Consider the following 24,171-nt stretch of genomic DNA (forward strand, 5'->3'; position numbering starts at 1 on the left):
ATAAACTTGTCTGATAAACATTAAAACAAATATGATCTTATCTGTGAATGTGTCCTCTGACTCCTCTCCATCTGCTCACACCGATGACCACACTGCTCTTAGTTACCGTAGTGATCAAGGTGGGGCCGTGGCATTCGTCTACAAGTCTGTCGTCTTATTTTGATCTGGATGCTCTTCCTTCTCATCCGCTCTCTCACCCTGATCCTGGTTCTGCTCGAGGTCTGTTTTTCTTTCACTTCTGTTGCCAAGTGCTGCTTTCTCATAGTGGGAACCGTTGGGTCTTAATATTACAAAGAGAAAGCTGCTGTGACTATATGAAACGTGCCCTGATGTCATTTCTGTTGGGATTTGGCATGACATGAATAAAAAACTGCAGATAAATAGCACTGTTTTGAATCAGTGTATTTATTTTTTATTTTATTTTTGTCTTCAGGTCAAGTGTCAAATTCTCTAAGAGGGACAAGACACACTCATTTGTACCATGCAGATCTTCCACAAGCAGCTTTCAAAGCCCCATCAGTCAAAGCTAAAATGATGTGATACCAGCAGCGGCAAGTGAGCCTTTAAAAATTATACAACCCTGACTATAATTCTTTTTTTTGGGGGGAATAGCCACCCTCAAGACAGGATTAGGCTCACCATTTAAAGTGCCTGTGTTATCATAAAAAAATATCTAAATGAGAATAGTTTTAGACTGAAAGGAGGCAGCGAGGCACAGAGGAGCTCGGAATGAAAGCTACGTTTTAGCAGCTTCTGAGCTAAAAAGGAAGATTTTTTACCCATCAGACACTTGGATAACACAGAGAGCAGCCTAGGGGGGCTTAACACTGCGCTCATGTACATGTGTACATGCAAACCACCACCACCACCACCCCTCCCGCAACCTCCATCACAGAAGAGCTTTCAAAGTCTGGTCCATCCCGAGAGGGGCCGGCCGGTCGGTGGCTGATGTCTGGGCTCCATACATTTTTAATGAGGCCTCTCACTTTCTCCACAATAGGCACTATACCACCAGACTGCAGTGCGTCAACACATCCTAATGCTCCCTCGCACGGGCAGACGCACACACATTTTTGAACACCCGCAGACAGGCATGTGCAAACAGCCATGTATACATGCGTGAGACAGCGATCAGTTTGTGATAAATCCTGTTTTCTCTCGCGCGCTGCGAATCATGGTTTCACGCTCTCTGCTGAAAGGTACAAAGGGCCAACGAAGTGTTAAATGAAACTTAGCGCAACGTGTGAAAGCGTGGATCTGTTCTTAGCAGGATGTGTCTTATTGATTGGTTTCCTCCTGTGCTTTATACCATTACACCCCCCCCCCCTCCTCCATCCCACCCATCCCAGACTATCTGCTGGCTCCTAACTGAAAAGGCCACTTTACACACATGTAAACACCCACAAACACATAGTAAGACGCACACGTGCGCGCGCACACGGCGGCTGAGACTAAACGTATCCACAAACTGCCTCATGTTGTGTGTACAAATCCTAAGCAGCAAACCTTATTGCAACTGAACATAGCATTGATTTTCATAATCCTCGGCCTCAAATTTCACTGTAATCCTTTGAAAACTGAGCGAGAGAGGCAAACTGATGGAGAGAGAGAGAGAGAGAGGAGGAGGGAGAGAAACAGAACAGAGAGGAAAATGAGAGAGAGAGCCGTGGTATATACAAGTGATCAGAGGCAATGAAGACACGAACACAGACCAATATACTATATGCGTGCATGAGGCAAATTGTGGTGCTTTGTAGCACTGAGCATTGGGAGTTCAGTATAATCATGGATGGATTAGTGAATGGACATTCTGGGAACAGGCCCAAAGGGTCAGGGAGCCGTGGGCCAGAGCCTCAGTTTTAAGTGTGGATATTTCTTCTAGAAAAGTCAATCAAGCCGCTACAAAGAGATGCAAAATGACTAGTGAGATGCAAAAACCCTCACAGGGAGATGAAAAAAACAAAAAAATCAAACAAAAAATGCCAAATCTCCATGGAGAGCTGCAAAGAATGACCAGAGAAAGGTTCAGATTTTCCAAAAAAGACGTGAAAAAAACACACACAAAGAGAAGCAAAAATGGCCACAGCGAGAAACAAATCTACTAAAACGCAGAGAAAAATCACCTCTGGGCGTCTTATTTACCATGTAGGAGGTGCTGCGGGTGGCTGGGCTTTGACACGTTGGTGCTCAGTGGCCCATTGTATCATAATCTGTCTGTGGTAGTAATGTGTGGAGGAGTGGAGTGGATTCTGTGTGCGCATGGACCTCGCATGGATGAAAATAGGGCAGCCTCCCACCCTGTGACTTCTCCTCCCTCCCTCCCGTCTGGCTTTTCATTGGAATTCCCTTTCGCCGCTCTCCACAGAACGGGCTTCAATGAGGACAGAAGTGCCGGCTTTGAGAAGCTCCTCGCTCCTTTGTCAGAAGGTCTAAACCCCTGTGTTCACACAGCAAGTGTCCCCGCCGCCCCCTCTCTATGATTAGCTCACTATCCGATCCTCCCCTACCTTAATTCTATCAACACTGATGGCTGCTATTGATGGGTTTGAAAGCATAGGTTTGTGTGGGTAATTACAGTTTTACACCACAAATGGATCTAAATGGGTTTTCATGACACTCTATTGATCCTCAAGGGGTAAATTGGTCTTCTTTTTTTTGCCTGTTGCGGGCCCCCAGAGTGGTGCTCTGAGGTGTGAGGGGGGTTTGCGCGGCTCTTTTCTAACTGAGGGGGTCAACAGCGGCACAGTTCAGCCAGCATTCACACTGCGTTTCTCATCACCGAGCATGTTTCTTTTCCTCATTGAATCTGCACGCTGAATGAGAAATGATTACAAACAGAGTCAAAAGAGTATTGGTTGGAGGGGAAATGGGCTGAAATAGCAATTTTCCCCTGACCTGGCTGAGTGCATTATTTCTGAGCACATCGTGAAGATAACCATTTACCATAACAGGCGTGCGTTCCTTTTATACCGTCAAATTGTATGGAATAATAATCACTTTTAAATAAATAAATAATATCCTCAAATGTCTTGGCATTATGATGGATCCTTTTTCTATAAGGCGGCGTAGAGTATTGTTGATGCCATCAGCTGCAGCCCCAGAAATGCTTGCATGAATGGTTGCATGGATTTCTGGGAATGGCTTCTGCACAACATTATTTTCTTATTTTTTATCCACAGTTTCAGCCAATCAAAGCTTTGTAGATGTGCCACCTCCTAAAACTTGAATTACTGCCTGGCACATCTTCAACTCCGCCAACCAGCCAAGGTGCTGTAAACAGGGTCACTATCTATTACAGTGTTGAATGGTGGCCAGATGTGTTTTTGCAAAAACATTGTGATGTCACAGTGAAGCTGATCTTTGACCTTTTGGATACCTTCATGTTATAATGGTAAACATTTGCTTTAAATTGTGTCATAATAAGTAATAATGGGTATGGATGAGTGACTTATTTTGTGGTATCACTGTAACCTTGACCTTTGACCTCAAAAATCTATTTAATTTAATTTTAATCAAACCTGTGCTATGTCAGGTCACCATGACCTTGACTTTGACCTTAGACCACTAAAATTAAATTACTTCCAATCTTGACTCCAGGTGAGTATTTGCGCCAAATGTGAATGTATTCTCTAGAGTTGTCCATGAGAGATTGAGTTAACAAGGCCAACACTTTGTTAAATAAATCACTGTGGCCATGGAGATCTCTGTTTTAAAAGCAATTCCAGTAACATCACTAGGGTTGCCTTTTTTCAATACAGAAATATCTCAAGGATTAGAGGCTTTCTTTCCCAGTCTGATTCAGAAAAACTTACGCATGCTTTTGTCATGAGCCAGCTTGATTACTGCAACTCTCTGTTTATGGGTCTTCCAATCAAAACAATCCACAGATTAGAACTTATCCAAAATTCAGCTGCACGGGTTCTAACCATGACAAAAAGGTCAAACCACATAGCTCCAACCCCCTGCAACCTTCACTGGCTGCCTGTAGTCTTCAGAATTTGATTTAAAATACTCCTTTTGGTCTATAAAGCACTTAAAGGGCTTTGTTTGAATGAACTTCTGTGTGTCTTAGTATCTATTGCTGTTTACTTTTTAAAAAAAATATGTTGTCCTATCTCTATGTAAAGCACTCTGAACTGCTTCTGCATGATATGGTGCTATATAAATACATTTGAATTTTGAGAATGGGACTGATGGATGGGCAGCCTGAAAACATAATGCCTCTGGGAACAGCTTATCAGAATGCCTGCGTCTTACAAAACGTTGATCCATAGGTCAATAACAGGTCAATAACATAATCTTTAGTACTAAGCTACAAACATGGTGAGAAACATTGTAATGATTATTTGATTAACACGTTGATTATACAATCTGACCCTCACATTAATCACTTTACAAAGAAAACTAAATCTAACTCTCTGAATTTGACTTATTTCCAAAATATCATTTTTCCCTTTACAAACAGTCAAACAGCCCAACATGGCTAACTTGAAGCTAGCTCCTCTCTGGAGCCTCTACCACAGTCTTTCTATCTGTTGGAAATGAGATTAGGGTGTGTGGTTAAGGCAGCAGAGCGAGTCGTCCACTTATCAGAACGCCGGCGGTTCAATTCCAGGCTCTCCTGGTCTGCATTTTGAAGTGTCCTTGGGATGCTGAACCCCAAACTATCCCCGGTGTGTCTGTGCTTTTTTGTTTGTTTGTAAATGGGTAAGTGTGGCCTCCATTGTAAAACCCTTGGAGTGGTCGATAAGATTAGGAAAGAGTTATGTAAGGGGAGTCCATTTACCATGTAGAGCAAAGTGAACTCTCCCCTTCAAACACAAGACTGAACAAAGCAGAGAAATCAAAAGGGCACTTCAGTCTGGTAACTGAGTGCCTTATAACAACAACAGAAATTATGCTAATGCTAATACTGCTACTGCTAGCCCACCACTAATCATGATAACAACAAACCAAATAAAATCCACTTTTTCTTTCTCTCTGGACACACACTCACACATGTAGCCTATACAAAAGACAAAATTATGACAAATAGGGAAGAAAGAGAAACAAACAAGTAATCAGCATAAAGTGGGGGGGCGTACAAGTAAGTAATACACCCATAAAAATGCAAAGTGAATCTTGTGGGGTAATGATAATAATGAAAAAAGGGACAATCTCGTTGTCAGTGTGGAAAAAGACATTAGATGAGAGAGAGGAATAGAAAACACAGCTGCCTTATAAAACAGTGTTCTGAACTACTCGGATGAAAACAGGAATAATGCATTCTTTCAAACACATCTGTTTATGGGGTCACTTCACCTGGTGTTTGATTACAGTCATCTCTCTCCTCTGGCTGTTTGATTAACTGACGGTTTGTTTGATTGGAATCAGTTGCTGCCATCTGATTGGGCTACTCCAGTAGCTGTGCTGCCGTCTGATGGAAACGACCCGCTCTTGAGGTTGCAATTACCTGCCTGATTATTCACCGGAAACATTCTTATCCAAACACCTTAGGGCTTTTGAAAGATTAACAAGTAGCCTACTTGTATTTTCCATTTTACAAGACGTAACACTGAAATATTCATGTGTCTGTTTGTGTCAACCACTTTTTGGAATGAGATGCATTATTGACTCAGGCTGCCTTCTCCTGTCTTGTCCGTTGTTTCCTGATGTGAAGGCAAACGCTCCGTGTTATGTACTGTATAGCCGTCTTTTATTCCAGCGTCTGCTAAATAAGCTTGAGGCTCCATTTTCTTTTATGTCCTTGTGTGCACACACTAACTGGCGGTGCGCTGTGTCGTTGTGACCTTATGAATTCCCCCCTTAGGGCCGGAGGAAATTATCAATAAATCCATTTCTGTGTTTTAGTAGAATATTAAGGTGCATTTTCCCCCAAGTGGGTGGCATCAGGACGAGCGGACTCCAGCTGTTTGGTATTTGGAACAAGGCTCGGTATGCATCATGAAGCTGTTCCTTGGCATTACAGTTATTGCACACCAGGGTACATTATCTTTCCATTACATCAAGCACTTTGATAGAGTCATACTCTCAGGGCACTTCTAATTTAGGCGTAGGTCTGGGAATTTCTTATAAGCACTGCCTTTCTTTTGCTGATACCAGCTGATCCTTGTTGCACACCAGATCTGTTATGTTGGTTCATTTAAGCTCCATTCATGCTGGAGAGTGCAAATAAATAAAGGCTGATATTGCCTGGCGCTGGAGAACAGTTCACCAGTTGGGCCTCCATCTAATTAGGCTCTGCACCCACGTGTTCATTGTGTACCCCTGAGGATGTTTTTCAGCGCTGCTTCCTTGCAAATGCAATGCGGGGGTAGCCGATAACATATTACCTTACATCCGTCTCACCTGCAGTAAATGGTTAAATTTATGACAAGCGTTATTTCTTCGCTGAACTAGTTTCTGTGTGTCTTGTGTGAGTCATTTTTGGACTGACATTGCCAAGTCCTGTAAGGATAGTAATTGGATTTCCAGAATAAGCGAAAATCTCCTTTTCTCTCCGCGCCCTGCTCTGGTAATTGAGGTTAAATGAAATGGTCAACCATGCACTAAACCTCAGCGGGTGCTCATCAGCGGGTGTGTACAGTAGAGAGACACGTTCTTATCTAAATTCTCACCGGCTAAACAGTATATATATATATATATTTTTTTTTTTTTTGGAGTGGAAATGTCAAAAGGTATCAAGGTAGCTGGGACTTGTTGAGTGGGTCAACTGGAGCAACCTTTTGGATCTTTCTGTTCGATGCTTTAACATATCCGGGCTTGAATGAGGAGATTGATTTTAGACCCTTCCTATAATTTCTAAGACATATCTCTGCCTGTGATAACTGTCATGTGATTTAATCATATAATTACTAAACATATTCCTAGACATGTCTTTGTGATATATCCTTTTTTGATACATCCTTTTGATATTATCCTGTTTTGTCTAAGTTGGGTTTTCTGTATTTTTCTTATATATATTTTTTTTCCCCAGATACATTTCTGTGGATATACTTTTCTTACAGTATTTATTTGTATGAACGTGTATGAATGTAAGGGCACTTTGTTTGTACGTGTTTACTTTTTGTTACTGATGTCTGCTTCAATGGCACACTGCACTTTATGATGATGATGATGATTCTATGTGTTTTTATGTTATGTGCAAACCAAATTTCTCCCACGGGAGACAAATAAAGTTGACTTTGACTTTGACTTTATTTGTTTGGCATGTCCTCATAACTTATAAACATTGCCTCTATTATTTGGTTGATATGCTCTTACAATTGAATAACTGTATTCATTTATCAATATTGTCTCTATAGCCAGTGTTGTCAAGCTTCTGGCCCACCCTCTGAGTCTATACAAGGGACTCCCACCTGTAGCTCTGGTCCTTTACCGACACGCCCCAGTGCCTTTTCGTTACTCTGGTGTCACCTCTTGTTGATAATGACAGGTAGCGGTTTCAGGTGTTTTTTTTATTTACTTTTATTATGGGGAGTATTTGTGTGTGTGTGCAAAACTCACCAGACGTCCTCTGCATCCACATCGCACTCAGCCCCGAACTGGCAAATGTCGCAGGTGGACGTCTCCTTCTGTCCGACCTCAGTCGAACCCTCTCCTCCTTGAAAGTGACAAGAGAAGGAAGACAGAAGAGGAAACATGTAACGCCTGTTTCACCCTAGAACAAGAACACTTTCCTGTCTGTTTTTATTTTTCTTAAAGCCCGGCTGCTTCTTTCTCAGACAGTGTGAATAACAAAGCCCCCGTAACAATGCACCCCTGACAACGCAGCGTGACCGTGAGAAATCGGCCTCGGACCAACTGTGCATTTACATTTTGCCGTATCCCTCCATAATCCCACAGAAGCTATCTCCTTCATCCATTCACTCCCCCCCACCCCACTTGTCTCCACCCTCCTCCTCCTCCTCCTCCTCCTCCACTCCCTCCCAGACTCTCCTCGCCTGACTCTCATCTATCACTCTCAAATCCCCGCTGATCTTTTTGGAGTCCCTCTTTTATTTCATCGCTGCTGATTTTCTCGCGCTGTGAGTGCGACGACTCCTTGGCGGCGGTGTGGGTACTGGCGTCAGGCTTATGGCGGCTTAGGGACCCCGTCGGTGCATATCACGCCTCATGAGCGAAAAAAAAAGAAAGAAAAAAAAAAAGGCAATCTGGCCAATCTCAAATTGCATTCTCCTTACCACAGAGGACTCCTCCACTCTCTGCACTCCTTTCGCTCTTCGTCTTCTTTCCCCCCCTCGGCCCCTTTTCTCCATTAGACGAGCTCTATTTTTAAACTTACTGGGTCCCGTGAGGAAAGGAAGACGAAGAGGTGGAACTTGGCATCATTTCCCCATGTCATATCTTTAATCTCCCCAACACACGCACACACATGCACAGACACCCACACCGCTGCCACCGTGCATCTCTCCCCCGTGTCGCCTCTTTCATTTTCGCCCCCCCTGAAACTTTTGTTATTTCTTGTGATCCCCTGTGACATGCTGGATGAATTGGAGAGAACTCCGGTTGAGAGGGTTTAACCTGATTTTTTCCGCTGTCAAGCTTAAGTCGGGTTTGACTCTTACATTAAGGTCAAAGTCAGTTAACTTTACTTTGCTTTCTTTTTGACTGTTGAATCTAGTTAGCATGGGACATGCATCCTCCAATAACTCTCCGCTTGGATTTTGTTGCTGTTGGGTCAGATTATCCCAACAGCCTCATTGTGTCTCTTTTGCCTGTGTCCAAAAAACACAATGCAGCCTGCAAGACTGAAAAGTTCCTTTGCTGCGGATGTTAAGCCCCTTTCAAAACATCCTTGCCTTTGCTTTCGATGTTTTTTTTTCTTTTTCCTTTTGAAGCTGTGTCTGAAGCTGCAGGTGTTGGAAGCCGGCCACGTCGGTGAGTCAGTGTCCTCTGATTGCAGAACATTTGCAGTCAGGTGGCAAGATGTACATTCTGTATTCACAGCTTTACCTTCAGGTCACAGGACTGGCAAGACTACAAGGTGTGAAGCCGCGCTGGCACGTAGCCCGCCCTAGTGGAGCCTGAATGCCAAATCATTTCAGTGTGTACTGCACAAACCGTTTCAGGGAATGTTCTCATATGTAATTTTGCAATCAATTCTATCTAAACTTGCTCCCACTCCTTTATTCATTGGGCTTCCGAAAATTTCCATGAATTTTTTCCTGAAAGCTGCCTCTTTTTTTTTTTGCATAAGGATAAGGTGAAGGCGCATCAAAAATAATGGCTTTTTAGAGTGGTAAAAAAAAAACATTTTGACAAGGAGTTTGGAGGTGCCGTGTGTATGTGCTCAGAGAAAAGACCAGCAGCGATTTGAGCAAAGCTGCTAACTAGACTGAAAAGGTAGAGCTAATTAAAAATAATGAGCTGTGTGAGCTGTCTCTCTACCAGCTGTCTCACCTACTGATATTATCATGAACCTCATCACAGATAAACAAAACTACATATCAGTTCCTCCACCAGCCTTGACACAAACCTTTCATGTTTACCTGCAGCAACACACACAGAGGAGGAAACACTTGGCCACACATCCCATCATCACTAACAATACAGATAATACAAATGTCCTTATACCAAGACTGATGCTATATGTCAATACATAATTATGATACATTATCTCTATGAAGAAATGATCATCAATAAATGTATTTCCTATGCATGTTTATGGACAAAAAGAGTCAAGGGCAGCTTTTACAACATATCCCTATCAATGCAAACACTTGACATGTGCAATGTACACTATACACTATTTCATGCAACACTAAACTATTTCATTTGTACACATTGCATATTTATCCTGCATACATCTTAATTTGTACATTGCATATCATATTATGCATATTTTGTACTGTATATTTCATTGCATATTATTTATTTTGTGTGTGCTGTGATTGTTGTGAGCCTTTTTCTTTTTTTGGGCAGTGTTCCAATTTTGTTGTACTGGTGTGACTGTGCAATGACAATGAAGATTGATCTTATCTTATTAAGGGATGCTTGGAGTTGTATGTCAATATAGAAAAACTGTCAAACTAAATATATTAGTGTTTAACACAACACATCTCACATGTTCTTGAGGAATATTTTTCCATTCACTCTTGCTTTGTTGAGTCTTGAATTTAAAGTTGAGATGATGTTGAAATGATATGGATTTATGTCGTTACAGCTGTTAAACAGTTGCTAACCTTGGTTTAAAGGATGATGGTGCTGGACTCTGGACCGCAGGCCAGTGCCCTTGTCCTTGATCGTACCCTGTTCCCTTACCCCCACCCCATCCATGGTTCTATTTCTGTAGTCAGTTTTCTCTTTGCCTGGTTCATTAAAACAACATGCATACAAATTAAAGGGATTTAAATAAAATAAATTATATAATAGTTAATTAAGTAAGAAATGTCTTTTTCTGTATCTAAAAAAATATATTCAAAATGAAATGACTCTAAAATGCACTCCAAAAACAGATGAAGGACAGAAAGACAAACATCTAGCGCTCTAATTTACTTACTTGTTTTTGATTTATTACATAATAATGCACAAGCTGTTGTAGCTGCTTAAAGTGAGTTTCTAATAATTTAATTTTATATCAGCTGGAGTGCCATTAGCCATCTGATACGCTGCAAAAACCCTGCGTCTCCCATTTCCATTGCGTAACTTTCATTAGACCCTCCATGCCATGATAAATATACATGTATTTCAGACTACATGCCCCCAGCCTTTCTGTTATAATCTGTAATCTCTGTCACTTGGGTTCATTTTTCAGATTTTCCTCCCGAGCCTTGAAAAACATTACATAACTCATAACAGTATCGCTCACAGGGTGAGAGCTACTCCTGACAACAAAAATGATCTTGATGTAAAAAAAAAAAAATTGAGCCCCCCCCACCTTTAAATTTTTACCAATGCAAATCCATGTCTCGTGATTCATATACGTTCAAGGCTTGTTGTCAGTGTTGTCCTCAAGTGCTCAACTGTGCATGACAGTTCAATTATAGGGGCTTGTTTTGTGTCTCACATCTCTCACATCAGAGCGGAGGAGAGGCCGCTGTCGACACTGGAACTGCCTCTGATTGAATTAGCCAGGTGTGACTCTTTGACCACTGACGTAAATGTAATTTCCCTTATTTCCACCTGTCGTGTACGTCGTGGTGTGTGAAATTTTTTTTTTTTTTTACAGAGCCTCTTGCAGGCACTGGAGCTGGCCAGCCTCTCTAGCCTCTCTGTACTCTGTTAAATGAGTAGCTCCACATAAAGGCTTGTGGGCAGGCAAGCATGTAAGCTCTCCCACGACTCTCCTCTCCTACAACTGCACACGAGAGAAAAAGAGGGAGAGGAGGAGGAGGAGGAGGAGGAGGAGGGAGATTGCCGGTACACATTTCTGTAACACCTGCTCAGATTTCTAATGTGTGAGCGTGTACAGAATGTATACGCACGACGCAAACGCCAAAAATTGCGCGCCCTCTTCCTCTTCCCTTCATGTCGTTGTTTTTTTTTCTTCCTCACACAACAGCTGACACTTCTTGTATGCACACACTCTTACACACTTAGACCCAGATCCCCGTGCATGACACTGCAGGCACAATTACCAAAGGTGACTGGGGACAAGCAGTGTTTTCCACTCCTCAAATCCCTGATAGAGTCTCCTGTAGCACTAAGACAACATCTCCCCTGTTTCTGTGTCTGCTAATCCCTGGAATCAGCAGACACGGCTGTGTAATGACTGAAATGATTAGCCCTCAGAGCGCCCCTACCATCGCAACCCCCCCACTACCCCCACGGCCAGCTCCAACATCCCACCTAGTATCGATCCACCCTCGGATCGGATCAGACCAGACTGACCTCCTCTGTGATTTCTGTCCTGGCCTCACCTTCAACTCTAACAAATCCCATCTTGCCTTTGTTCCTTTTGTTACAATCTGCTCAATCTAATAAACACAACTCTCCTCTCCGTGTTAGTTTTGAGTGACTTCATCGAGAAGAAGAAGAAAACGAAGAGGAGAGGAGCGGGGGAAAAAAAGTTAAGATGTATTTACAAAGAAGAGAAGAAGAGATTAAAGTAAACTGATGACTTAAAGTGGAGATAAGCGGGATAAAACGACAGAGGAGCAACACAAAAAAAAGGTGGATCAGTCACAATGGTGCCACGGGGCTTCCTCTTAGGGTTAAAGAGCGTCTCTAATCCTGTTACTGGTTTCTGAAGCTTGGCCATGCTGTAAATACTATGCACGCATGTATGCACACAGATTCTTAAAAAAAAAAAAAAACTGAATTCTGCAATGTGACTTCTGCATTTTAAACACGAGACCCCACTGGCGACACTGGGCCGTTCGCTCGCTGGGATGCCGCAGAAAATAGGAAAAGGTTGACGGCGAGGGGAGGAAAGCAGTGTGACAAGGTCGGAGCTCATTTCGCTGCAACAGCTGGCCGAGTCACTGTGGTGTGAACGAGCGCTGGTCGACTGGTTCGGCCCCTGTAACTGGTGAAATAGAAACAGGGACAGCCTCTGTGCACAGGGAGCTGGAGGGAAATATATCTGCTGTAAATGGGTTTATGATATTTGTTTAAAAATGGTTCTAGCAATGAATCTAGATTTCAATTTGCAGGAGTAAACACTGGTAAATGATAACCAGTTGCAGTGCAAACCATTTCTTTTCTTTTTATAACTAAAAGAGAAAAATACAGGAAAAGGACGCACAGTAGGCCTAATATTGCTTTTATTGTACATCTGATTAAGAACTTCATTGGAAACAAGCTCCAACCACCATATACTGCCACAGGGCAGTGGCTGTGTGTGGTTTAGCATATATTACCTTGTGAAAAACACAGTAGTGATTCAGCCAACAGATGCTTACCATTTCACTCTTACTCTACAGTAGGGTTTTGTATGTTCATGGAATATTTCTGCCTATAGGATATCAGTGAGTGAGATTTTTTTTTAATGAGCTGTCATGAATGAAGAAGCTAGAAGAAGCTAGAAGCTGACCTAAGTTTGAAATAAAGGTTTAAAAGTCATGTTACTGTAAGTTTGTTGAATAGTAGGCCTAGATGTCGTAATCATGAAGTAAACACTTATCAGTTCCCATCAATCCGTAAGTTTTCTCTGCTGCCGACCGTGGTTTACAACAAAAAAGGTTATAATACGCCCTCTGAGCAGCGCACATCTTCAGCTATTGGAAAGTGACAAGAAAGGACCGGGGCTAGCTTGTTAGCGTGCTAAATTTAGAAGGTGAGACGACGTGAAGAGACTAGAGTTAATAGGTGTTGCTTTCAATCTCTGGAGTCAGCTGTTGGGTCAATTAAGTTTGATGTTAAACTCACAATGTTGTTTAAAGAGTTGAGTGGGAAGTGATAAGCTGTTAATGTTAGCTAATGTTACAGTCACTTTGTAACTATTCTCTATTTGAAATCCCACAATGCAAAGGATCTGCTACTCTTTCTGGAAAAATACACAACAAAATAAAAAACAGAACATGAACATCACATTAAAATGAACAGGAACGAGCAAAATACTTACATGGAGTTAGGGCTAGTGTCATTTAAAGGGGACATATTATGGAAATATCACTTCTTTTTTTCCCCCACAGATACTGGGTGTTTGGCTTGCCGTCCGGCCCTCAAAATGTGAAAATTGACAAAAACATCTGTAATTTCCAGGCTCCTGAGGTTGAAATCCATGAGGTTTTACCAGCGGTTCACTCGGTTGTCAACCAGTGATGTCATTAGTTTTCAAATTTGCATAAATCCACCGATACCTGTGGCTACTCTGAACAGAGAATGAAAAGAGCTGAAATGTTTGATCCTTGAGGTATTTTGACCGAAGCATGTCACAGACATGTCTTTAAGACACCTGGGAATTATTTTAATTTGTGGAAAGTGGGCATAATATGTCTCCTTTAAAAGTTAACTTTTGAGCAAATTATCACTCATTTAGTACTAAATGTACAAAGTACTAAATGACTTTAAGTTTGTATGGCTTTTAGCAAATAAGCAACAATATTAGCTGTAGCTGAGAGCTAAACATACAGTATCTGAGTCCACAGTGTTCATGTGTTGTGTGACAAGACAGATTATCACTGATATCAAAACTTGACTTCACAGTCTAATTATATACTCTGTGGTAGTAGGTTTTTTTTCAACTGAATTCACTTCTACAGATGCAGGTGACTGCAAATTTCCTTTCCTTTATGCTTGCCCTTGTCGAGCTGCCCGACAATCATCCTTCTGATGAAAAAGCATTGCTTTGAAATGAGTAAAATTAGAAATACACTGAATATTCTTCAGTATACACTGAGGTGTGCATAAGCCTGTCCTGAGCAGCAGGGAAAGAAACCGCTGTGACTCTTTTGACTGAGACACAGGGTTTAATGACTGAGGAGGGATGCTACTGTTGCCAGGGTGATTCACCTGTCACAGTTTTATTGCTGCTGAAAAACCTCCTGTGACATCCGGTCTAGTGTTTGCCAGGAGGCACACTGAAGAAGAATGGTCTCTAACAATAGTAAAACCAGTAGGCTCAGCAGCCCAGATACGGTGGCAATGCTGGTGTGAACTGAAGAAAATCAATTCAATCCAGACCTCATTGTCTCCATCTAACCTGGCTGAGGTTAAGTCCTTTTGCAAAGAAGAATAGGTGACGAATTGCAGTGTGGAGATGTGAAAAGATGATATAGACCCAGCGATATTGACCCGAGGCAGTAACTGGTGCCAAAGGTGCCTCCACAACACACTGTGTTTTCCCTCCTTTCTTCCACACAGTATCTCATCTTGCACTGGACGTTATGTCGTATAAAAGCACACACAACCCGCTTTGTCTACATGGGAATACAGTGTTTTGTGCTGCATGTGCAAGGACACGAGCATGGTGCGTTGATGACTTTATAGATACATCAGGGAAAGTAAAAGCAGGTTTAAGAGAGAACAGAGAGCGAGAGAGGGGGGGAAGACATCATTCATTTGAGCGAGCATACAGAGAGAGCGAGAGACCGTCCCTTTGAGTGAGCGCACACACATGCGCGTGCACACACACACACACACACACACACACACACACACACACACACACACACACACACACACACACCCAAACACAGACAGGAGATTTAGGGCACTCTAGCGTGCGGCTATCATACGGATGATGAATGAAGCCCACACACCCCTGGAAAACAGAGCAGGACCACTACGACCTTGGTTGCAAACACACTGGGGAGAGACGAAGAGGTAGAGGAGAGGAGAGAGGGATGAGAGAGAGAGAGAGAGACCGATGCATCCTGCACGAGGCTGTGTGTGGTCGCCGAGACAGATGCAAGCGTGAACCCCCACATGGCTCACTGTTGTTACCGAATCAGCCTTCACAAGGTTCAGACTGTTTTGCGGTGGTGGTTTATTAAAATTTGACTGATTTGTTTGTATATTATGGGGAAAATGTGATGACCGTGCTGTGGCATCATCGCATGATATTAAGCCCATTCACCACGCATTGAGCTGTAAGCTGATAAAGACGTGATGAATTGTGTAATGGCATTTAATGACTGCAGATTAAGTTGTGCAAAAACTTGGGGGACGGTGACGCACCCTGTAGACAGTCACTGAAAAACGTGGAAACACATCACAATCTCACACTAACACAAACTACGGCCTCCAAATTAATTATAGAGTTGACTCAGCATTCTGTAAAACTCCTTAAACTGAACATTAGAACCTTAATGAAGGTGCTGGGCTGTTGTATTAGGCTGCATCAGTCCTTGCTAGAGTGCTCCTAATAAATGACTCCTTGCAAATAAGGAGTAATTGCATTGAGTGTGCCTAAAGATTTGTGTACAGGCCGTGGGATAAATGCACAAAAACCAGCAAAATAAAATTATCCCTGTTGGCGGGTGTGATAACATTTACAGAGGCCTCTTTTCTTCCCGTAAAACGGACATGTGATCCATGAAAGGTGATACAGGAAGCAGTGAACATGAGCCAAACAGCAGATAATGGCCCGGGATGATGATGATACAGAATCTGCGGTAGTCGTCTTGTATCAGCGTCGCAGCGCAACCGGTACACACAGTTTGAAGTCGGACTCATCTGAGATGTAATCTTTCGGTTACGTGGGGAGCTCCATTAAAAGACGACCGCGCCGACAATTAAACCATGAAAGCCATCAATCAAAATGACATTATCAACGGGCCGCTGCCACAAGTGGCCGATCTGACAGGGCGAGCTGGGCCAAAGAATAATCTATAAACATAATGGACATCAATATTGAAAAGATGACAGATGAGGCTGCTGACAGAGGCCAGGATTCAATTTCTGTTCCTTTTTTTTTTTTCCCGCCCTCGTCAGAGACCATATCGCTTTTCACAAAGTCATCTGTCAGCCATAAGGCCGAGGAGGAGAAAGCCAAGCTCCTCCAAAAAGTGAGCCAAGGGCAGTTGTTCTGGTGACGTAAATGACTAAATGAATCACGCACAAGGCAATAATAACCGTGATATAAGTAATGATGCCATCAAAGTGCTTGGTGGGCATTGGCAGGGAATGTTAATACCACTGTGACCAAAATGTGAACACATTAAAGCTCCTTTTATTTCCATTCCACAGGTGTGAAGGCACCTAACAATACGACTCAAAGTGTGATCAGACTAAAATGTATCTTTTCATTCTCTGAGATGGGAGCAGTAAAGAGCTCTTTGTCTCTGGTTGCTAAGTGAAACCGCCAGTGACAGAACAAAAGCAAGACTCTTAATTATCCAGCCTGTTAAGAAAATGGTACAGATTGTTGTTTCAGAGAAAATACTGATTATAAACATCCTTATTAATGGCTACATACAAAAATAATACTGTACATGAAGTAGTGAGAGTGATGCTGTTGGGCTGCAGTCGGTGTGTTTTATCACAATAAATGTTATTCAAATATGTTTGACCTGGCGGCACTATAATTCAGGGAATGTCCTCACCGTAGTGGATTTATCACTGCATTACTCTTTGTGTTTTAGCACAACCCAATCAGAAATGACACCTATCATTTGTAATTGAAAGGATGATTCACACACAACCTTGCGGCTTTATTGTCTCAACATATTGTTGGTTCTCCTCATTCATTTCACAGGTAGTTTGTGGAGCAACAGCGAAACCATGCCACAGACACATTTCTGTATCGCTTTTACTGATTTGCTTCAAAAAAGGTGGCTTTGCAGTTACACTACTAGTTGAAAAAAAAAATTGACAATTGTCACATGCTGGTCAAATCTATTCCTTCTCAAAATACACAGCATGTCAGGACATGTAGGCTGACTAAAGAGGCACAAGTGTTCTCTTAAACCAACAGTACATAATTACATAAATTAACCGATTCTACAGATGAAATGTAACTTAAATTTTTAGGAGTAGGTTCATCAACTTTAATTGTCGGTGCAAGCTATTTTTAGAACGGTGGAGCAGAGCCGTGAGTTGCTCAGAGCTACGCTACGGAAGCTCATGGTATTTCTTGGTTTCCCTCATCAAAGTCATCAAATACACAATCCAACAACTCCAAAACGCTCTGGTGGACAAGTTGTGACCTGCACATTCACCACACTATGAGATAATAACAGAACGTTACGAGACAGAGTTGTTTTAGAGGTAATTTCATGCAAAACCACTGATGCACGTTGCCTTCAGGGACAGTTGTTTGGCAAGCAGTCTCTGCATTTGCCTCGAAAACAACTCTGTCTCGTCTTTAATTTCAAATTAAATAAAAATATAAAATTAAATACAGAGAGTAGGTTTATTTATAATATTCTTAAATCCAAATGGTGTAAAATATACAAATATTTCAGGTGATCTAACATTGTATCATCCACAACATTGCTCTAAAAGACATTTGTTTACTTAATTATATGACTCTTGACCTGCTTTTTGCCAAATCATTTTCCCTCTGCAGGCTCCACGGACCAAATGAGGAGACCGGTTCTTACGCTTTCCAAGCAAATGAAAGCAGCCACTGTGTTCATTTGTGACATGTCATTACCCTGATGAAGTGAGGGCCATAACCCAGAGCAGGTCTGTCTGGCAGTGAAGTAAATAAATGAAGTTCATGCTGTAGCTTTGGCTATGTATGACATATATCCACCCTGTGAGGAGGAGGATGAGTCAGGAAACTCGGCTCGGCCTCTGATGTAACGTTTCCAAAATATTTCAGCAAATAAGCTCCTGTCAACATGTTGGGTAACAATCGAGCCCTGCATACCGGACATTCTGCGGTTGCATTGCTTGTTGATGTGGTTGTCAGTCAAAAACTCATTCTATGTCAACTTTTCACTTTTCACAGTGAGAGACAGCTTCCGAGACAAACTCAGACATCAATGTGTACATTCATTTCCCTGCGGGATGCTTCAGGGGGATGTGAATCAAGAGAGATTTCTGCCAGGGCAGCTTCAGCTGCGACCAGTAAATCCTCGCTGTCTTCTGAACAGGCCAATGAAAAATAAAACTCTTATCACGATGCAAAATTCAGATTCCAACCGTAAGCACCACCCAAAAGACAGTGACCTCTGACTCACTGCCCTAAATCCTTCGTTACTAGGTGCACCGGCAGCCCAGGTACAACCACCACCGGCAGCGATGGTGCAGCTGTTAACGAATCCATGAACAAGGTCACCAACTGGGTCAGAGCCTTTCTGAATGGATTAAAAGGAGGAATTATGGCTTTAAAACTTCATCTTTCCCAGCTCTGAGAGGATTAGACCCTGCATTCTGTTCTCCTCTCGCCTGAATGGCTCAGTGACTGTCTTTCAATCCTGTCACCTATCTGCAGTCAACCAAAGCTCTGCAAAAGTGCATTCAGTTCAGGATGCAAAAAAAAAAAAAAAAAAAATTGGAGAAAAGTACACACAAAGGAAAGACTTATGTGTAGTTCTTAATAATGGTGGAGCCATTGAAATAACTTCATTTAAAAAGGCCCATATTTTACAGTTGTGCTTTGTTAAAGATAAGAAGAAATATTTGTGGTTTTCAGAACCAAAAAGAAAAAAATCTGCGTAGTTTTACATATCCTCTCTGAGTCTTCTCTCTGGAGCTCTAGTAACAACAGTGTCAGCCAATCAGAAAAAGGTTGAGGATATGAGCCTCTCCTCTGATTGGCTGACTTCAGATTTCGGGTAAAAGCTGCATGGTGGGTCCAAGCCGGATTTAGGGCACAGTCACTGCTTCATTGACATCACAAGGTTACAGAGGTCCTGACATAATCCCTATAGTTTTAGGAGTAGGTTCGTGACCTATAATTGTTGGTGCAAGCTATTTTTTGAATGGCGGAGCAGAGTTGCAAGCTGCTCAGAGTTACTGTACATAGGGATTTCTTGGTTTCCCTCATCAAATACACAATCCAACAACTCCAAAACGCTTTCGGGGATGAGACTAGTTGTTTTTGAGGTAAATTCATGCAAAACCATTGATGCACATTACCATCAGAGGCAGTTTTTCAGCAATCAGTCTCTGCATTTCCCTCTAAAACAACTCTGTCTGGTAACGTTCCGTTTATTAGATTTAGATTTTCACACTGCAAAATGAGTGACTCAATTGTATTGAATAGATTTTTTTAAGTAGTACTAATGGCCTGATCAAAGAACAAAGTTGATTTCCCTGACAATGAATTTAGCCTCGAGTTGAACCTTTTAGTTTCACCGATTATTATCATTACTATCATTATTGTCACCATTTAGGTGGAACAACCATCTTAAATCTTTTATTATAATTTGACATGAAGCGTCAATGTCCACAAAACCATACACTGTAAATAGTCTGTAGACAATTAAAGCAGCTTAACATTTAAACATGTCCAGACACCTGTAAGATATAACAACACAGACTACAGCAAAGTAGATATAAGCGCTCTCTTCCAGTCTTTTATTAGCATCTGGACGTTGAATGAACTTTTAAGAACTTTCGGGTGCTCAAATGTTCAGTTAGCAGCTAAAGCAGAGGGGATTTCACTGATCCACTGATCCACTGTGTTACTGTAAAGGAAAGGAACCGTGGTAACAGTGCTTAAAGGTGAGAGACGCTATCTCATAGCGTGGTGAATGTGCAGGTCACAACTTGTCCATCAGAGCGTTTTGGAGTTGTTGGATTGTGTATTTGATGAGCTTGATGAGGGAAACCAAGAAATCCCATTAGCCTCCGTAGCGTAGCTCTGAAGATCTCGCATCTCTGCTCCGCCGTTCTAAAAATAGCTTGCACCAACAATTAAAGGTAATGAACCTACTGCTATGGCAATGGGTCAATTTGCCAAAAATGTTGAACTAACCCTTTAAGGTTCTAAATACAGGCTGTGTGCCTTTCTGCAGACAGGCTCTGTGTAGTTGTACATCATACATAGACCTGCTGTGAAGCTTAATGCCATAGTGTGGAGATCCTGCTGGTTGTCTGGAAACTTCCAGGTGACAAGTTTATTTAAGAACATCCATCCATTATCTATACCGCTTATCCCTGTATCCAGGGCCTCATACTCACACTCACATCTATGGGCTCCAATTAACCTAAATGTGCATGTTTTTGTGGGAGGAAGCTGGAGAGAACCGAGGCACGGGGAGAACATGCAAACTCCACGCAGACAGACCCCAGAACCTTCCTGCTGTGAGGCCACGGGGAACAATTACACGTCAATTAATGAGCTTTAAAAACGTCTGTAGTCATATTTTTGAACTTCAGTCAAAGCAAAGCCAGCTGTTTCCCCTCTGCTCTTCTTTGATATCGTCTCATCTGTCTTTTGGTAAAAGATGTAAAAACAAGCACTTCTCAAAATGGCAATAAGCTTTACTGTCTCGGTACAAATGACACTATATTTTTGATATCTCACGACAGGAAATTGTTTCTTCTAACAAAGACTATTTTCAGCCCTAAAAAAAAAAAAAAAAATCTAAATTGACAAACTGATGACAAACACATCAGTAGAACTTTTTGTCTCAACAGAAAGCACACAACCATACTGGCATGAAACAATAATTGCAAGGAAATATGTACCTGAAAGGAACAAAATAATAATCTGGCCAAGAATTCAAAGCCATCTGCTGGTAACCTACTTGCCAGCTTTTGATCCCCTCCAGGAAGAATCGAAACCGTCGTCCTCGTGACTAGAGTTGATGGGTTATGACAAGTCTTTCTCATTCTTATTTTTTCAGAAAACACGCCCTGATTTCTGCCTGCGTGCACTCTCATCATAGTGTTGTGTGACTGCTTCTTTATATAACCCCTCAATTAGTCATGAGCTTTCGCCACACACATAACCACTAAATTATTACGAATCCTAGTATGTATAGACACTTACACCAGAAAACCTTGAATTCGGAACAGCTGAGTGTTATTCAAAAGGCATTTCACAGTGCACTTCTTCACCAACAACGGGATGTAGAAGCAGCTTTCATGCCTTTCTTCTCCCACATTTGCCATGGTTCACCCAGCCCCTTTTTTCTGAACAGTCCCTTCCTGTGTTGTGTCCCACACAAGATTCTTCTTTTAATCTGGAAATATGCTGGAGTAGCCCGAAGCAAGGCACATCGGACTTCAAATAACAGAGGGAGAAAGCAGTGCAGGCTATTCCTCCCTAAAGAGGACAGCCATCTATTTTAAGTTTGATTTTACTAATGCATTATGACAAAGCTCCTGCTCTGGGCCACAGCACTCGCTGTCTATTAGGCTGGAAAAAAATTTTTTTTTAATCAACCACAATAAATCATTCATGACTTTGTTTCTGCTTAATTTAAATTCTATCATACAGTATAAACAAGATGGCTTCCTTAGCGTTCTCATATTATCACAGTTTTTTTTATTTGTTCTGTCTCTTTCCAGCTCACACCAACACGATTATTTTCACTGGGAAAGAACTGCAGAACATCTGAGGGTCTACTCTCCACATTATTTCACGCTTTCTTGTTGAATGCGAGGAAAGTTTTGTGGTCAGAGGGGCTATCGGGTCGCCACGGGGGGAAAAGAAGCGGCAGCGCTCTGGTGCAGTTACAGTAAGACAGCGGCCACTTCAAACACCTCCAGCGAATCTCTGTTCTCGAGCCAACAAAATGGATGAACTGCTGCACATCAACAGGACAAACTCGGAACTTTTTCACGCTCCGCTGCCTCGCGCTTCACTGAAAGCTGACTCTCTGAATTCGTCCCGGACACCTCATTACAGCCGTTTTCCTCTCCACAGAGCCCAGCGTGTTAACAGAGGAGGTTGGGGGTTGGTGTACAGATGTCGCTCTTATCATGTACTGTAAAACTTTTTACACCTTTTCCTCCTCTTATCCTGGTCCTGCATGAACCTCCCACCTTAGGCCTCTGTTAGTGAGGTGTTATAATGTCTGGCTGAGCAGATAACCAGCCTGGAACATAAAAATCCAGACTCCCTGCTTTAAAGAGAAAACTTAAGTCATATTAAAAGAAAAAAAAAGAAAGAAAAAAAACACCTCTCACTGTGTTCCTCCTTCAGCCTCATAACTCTCTATCCACTGTCTGGATCCTCTGCACTTACAAGCGGACCTGCTTTGACTCCGCTGACTGTTTTTGAGGCTGCGACTGCAGAGCTGGATACACTCAGTGACACTGTGACATTGCACATCAGTTTCTGTGAGGACAAGTGTGTGTGTCCCGCAAAGACTTCCATCCATTTCCAACAATAACAAGCCCTGGTTTACAGCTGAAGTCAAGCAGGTCTGTCAAACCAAAGCATGAGACCTGCAGAAGAAGGGACAGCATCAGGTCAGAACCACCACACCGACCGAGCCAGAGATGAGCTAGAGAGTAAAAAGCTGAAATACAGCTTTTTCAGCTATAATGAGGCTGTGTTGGTGTTGGAGAACCTTCCAGGACATCACCAGTGTTGGGTTGAGAAAGAGACGAGAAGACCGGTTGTAGGTGAACTCAGCCATGTACTTTTGTTTCCATCACCTTGACATAGTCTGGGGCCATTGAGTGGCTGTTTTGGTAAGCAACCGGAACCAGGGCGAGAGAAACAGGCCTTTCCCGTCAAAATAAATATGCTGTGAAACTTTTTAATTTAAAGAATATAATTTACAAGAAAATCCCAGAGCCATTAAAGCTTCAGTTGGTAACAATTATTCAGTCATATTTGCTGGAACTGTCACTATATTCTGATAGTCGGACATTAAATGGGTAATTTATAACAAAGTCCAACTCCTCTGGCTCCACCTACAGCCTGTAATCGTATTTGCCAAAATCCACCGCGACCGAAGATTCTCCACCAGTCAGTTAGAGGGAGCTGAGGAGCAGCCAATCGCAGCTCGTACACGTCGTAGTAAGCTGGCGAAAGTGAAAGTAAAGTCTGCGACTTGGTCGGAAGTTTCAAGACAATACACTGTCAGGAAGTGGCACAACAAGAACAGAAACTCAACAAAAAACCTCAGAGACACTAACGGACCCTGACAAACATAACTAACTGAAAAGTATGACTAACTGAGAAATATACCAAGGCTTAAACACAAACTCAACAACCAACTACAGAAAGCCAGAAAACCACATTCACAACTTCTCAGATGCAGATGATTTCCGATTTTGAGCTACAGTGCTCGTTGAGAAGGAGTTCGTTCTCAAAAACGGACCGCTGTGGATGGAGTCACTCCCCACAAAGGAAAATCTATGCTGCAGAAAAAAGATATTTGGTGCAGAGCCTGCCCACTATGACTCTTTACACCTACAGAATCAGGAAGTGGGCTGGAAACATCACTGTAGACCCCTCACGTCCAGGACACAACCTGTTCCAGCTCCCGCTCTTTGGCAGGCGCTGTGGAGCGCTGTGCGCCAAAATGGCCAGACACAAGAACAGTTTCTTCCCACATGCCATCACTGTGCAGAACAGTGGATCAATCATGACATATCAGACACACTCACCGTGGAAACGCCCTGTAATACAACCTCCAGTTACAATTCCTATTAGTTTTAACATATTGTAACATGTACATCACTTGTAACAAAAGAAGCAGTTTGTACAGTGATGTGCACATACAGTAATGTATAAGGCATACTTGTCTGTTACCCACAAGCAGTGACTGACCAGTTTAAGTTATAATATGTAGCTTTCCCACTTTAAAATATCTAACAATTACTTACTTATTTTTGCCAAAAAGAAAATGTTAGTGGCCCAACAGTTTTATGAAGTGTTTTAATCCCCTGGTCTGTTTGTTATGGAGAGGAGGAGACCTCTGCTGA

General features: G+C 42.2%; 1 protein-coding gene across 1 annotated transcript in view; it reads right to left on the reverse strand.

The window, feature by feature from the left end:
* The window catches only part of tmeff2a (transmembrane protein with EGF-like and two follistatin-like domains 2a), a 127,466-nt gene that overhangs the window by 18,876 nt on the left and 84,419 nt on the right, over positions 1–24,171 (reverse strand). Inside the window, exon 5 of the mRNA XM_085765030.1 lies at positions 7,507–7,603. Within this exon, the coding sequence (XP_085621156.1) occupies positions 7,507–7,603 (97 nt within the window). The remainder of the gene's footprint in view (positions 1–7,506; positions 7,604–24,171) is intronic.

Source organism: Trachurus japonicus, chromosome 21 (assembly GCF_045865225.1).
Source record: "Trachurus japonicus isolate A0001 chromosome 21, Traja_1.0".
Lineage (NCBI taxonomy): Eukaryota > Metazoa > Chordata > Actinopteri > Carangiformes > Carangidae > Trachurus > Trachurus japonicus.